This window comes from Alligator sinensis, unplaced genomic scaffold (assembly GCF_000455745.1).
Source record: "Alligator sinensis unplaced genomic scaffold, ASM45574v1 scaffold850_1, whole genome shotgun sequence".
Taxonomy (NCBI): Eukaryota; Metazoa; Chordata; order Crocodylia; family Alligatoridae; genus Alligator; species Alligator sinensis.
The window spans coordinates 207,013-208,701 of NW_005842742.1; the positions used below are offsets into that span (position 1 = coordinate 207,013).

The 1,689-nt window shown below is 48.4% G+C and overlaps 1 protein-coding gene across 1 annotated transcript in view; it reads right to left on the reverse strand.

Annotated features, from left to right (window-relative positions):
- LOC112552054 (pleckstrin homology-like domain family B member 3) overlaps window positions 1–456 on the reverse strand; it is a gene marked incomplete at its 5' end in the record, with an annotated part of 2,271 nt that extends 1,815 nt beyond the window's left edge. Inside the window, one exon of the mRNA XM_025216475.1 lies at window positions 351–456. Coding sequence (XP_025072260.1) covers window positions 351–456 — 106 coding nt within the window. The remainder of the gene's footprint in view (window positions 1–350) is intronic.
- Between the last annotated feature and the right edge of the window lie 1,233 nt (window positions 457–1,689).

The window sequence follows — 1,689 nt, forward strand, 5'->3', positions numbered from 1 at the left end:
GCTTGTGGCGGTCGAAACAGAACCAGCGCCGGCGCCAGGTCTTCACGCGTCCGCCCATCTTCACCAGGAAGCCCTTGCAGGCTCGGCTTGAGACCCGCACATCTCCACATGTCTCCACACTGTGCCCTGAGGCCTCTAGGTGGCGCCGCAGATCCAGGGGTGCAACACCCTGCCCAGGCAGCCAGGGGGTTAACGAAACCTGGGACCCCCTCCCCCCCTGCCTCCCCCATTGGGTAGTGAAGGGTGCATAGAGGAGGGGGCGGGGCCTGTGCCCTCCCCTGTTCAGGCCAGCAAGGGGCACCACTGGCCAGACAGCAAGGGGTTAACTGGGGAAGGGGCTGGAGCCTCACCTTGGCAGGGGGCGGGAGCTCTGGGGGCTTTGAGGCCTGCTGGGCAGCTTTCTTGGCTTCCTGAGGAGGAAGATGGTGAGGTCAAGGTGGGAATCAAGCCCTGTCCTCATCCACTAGACCCTTCTACATAGCCCCGCCCCATCCACAAGACCCCCTCCCTATAGCACCACCCCTTCTGCACCTGGGAGTAGGCCCTGCCCCTCCCCCTATGGGGCTATTTCCTGTTTAAGCCATGTCCACCCACTCAGACTTAGTCCCACCCCTTGCTTGCTACAGGCTCCACCCCCCTCCACCATTAGGGAGTAATGGGTCAGAGAAGTGGGGCTGGGAGCCTGGACACCTGGGTTCTCTCTCTATCATGGGGATGGCAGGGGGGCAGAGCTGGGGGGGCTGGGCCTGGGCAATATTTCCCCCTTCTCCCCCCTGACCCAGGTCCTAGGAAAGCTCATTACACCTCTGTGGAGGGGGTAGGACATGAGAACTGGGGATGGGGCTGCACCAGTTAGGGGTGTCAGAGTTGGGCGTAGAGGGAAATCACCCAAAGAAAATTTCAGCCATTTTCTTTTTCCTACTAACCCCCCCTTTTTTTTTTTTTTTTTTTTTTTTTAACTGACAACCAAGCTTTTTTTTGGTACTTCTTAATTTTATTTATTTATTTATTTATTTATTCATTCATTCATTCCCCTCGAAAACTCCTTTTTTATTCCCCCCCCGACAACCAAGCTGCTTTTTCACAAACCCAATTTTTTACCCAGAACCTAAGTTTTGTTTTAGACAACTTTTTTTTTTTTTTTAACCCCGCCAAACATTTTTTTTTTTTTACCAACTTTTTTTTTTTTTTAACTGACATCTGTCCTTTTTCACTGACAAGTGAATGGCTTTTTTTTTTTTTTAAACTGACATCCAAACTTTTTACCCACATCCATTATTTTTACCAACACTAATTTTTTTAGTTAAAAAAATTAAAGTTTGGTTTTCAAATATAAACCTTTTCTTACCAGCAACCAACTTCTATTTTTAAATGAAAAAGATGGGTTTTTGTTGTTGTTTTTTTTTTTTTTTTGGGGGGGGGGGGGGGGTTACACTAACTAATACACTTAGACATACACATACCCACATACACAAACTATGATTGGTGTTAAACCCCTGAGTTTGACCCTGACCTTGACGCTATTATTTAAAACCAGGCAAAAGGGCGATATTGATAGGATATAATATGTGCATCTATAAAGACATGTCAGTAAACACATCAGCAAAACGTTAGTGAAAAATATTTTCTTTGCATAGCAACTCTAGGACTGAGATCGGGGGGTGTGGGGGGGGGGGTGCTGGGGTTCTC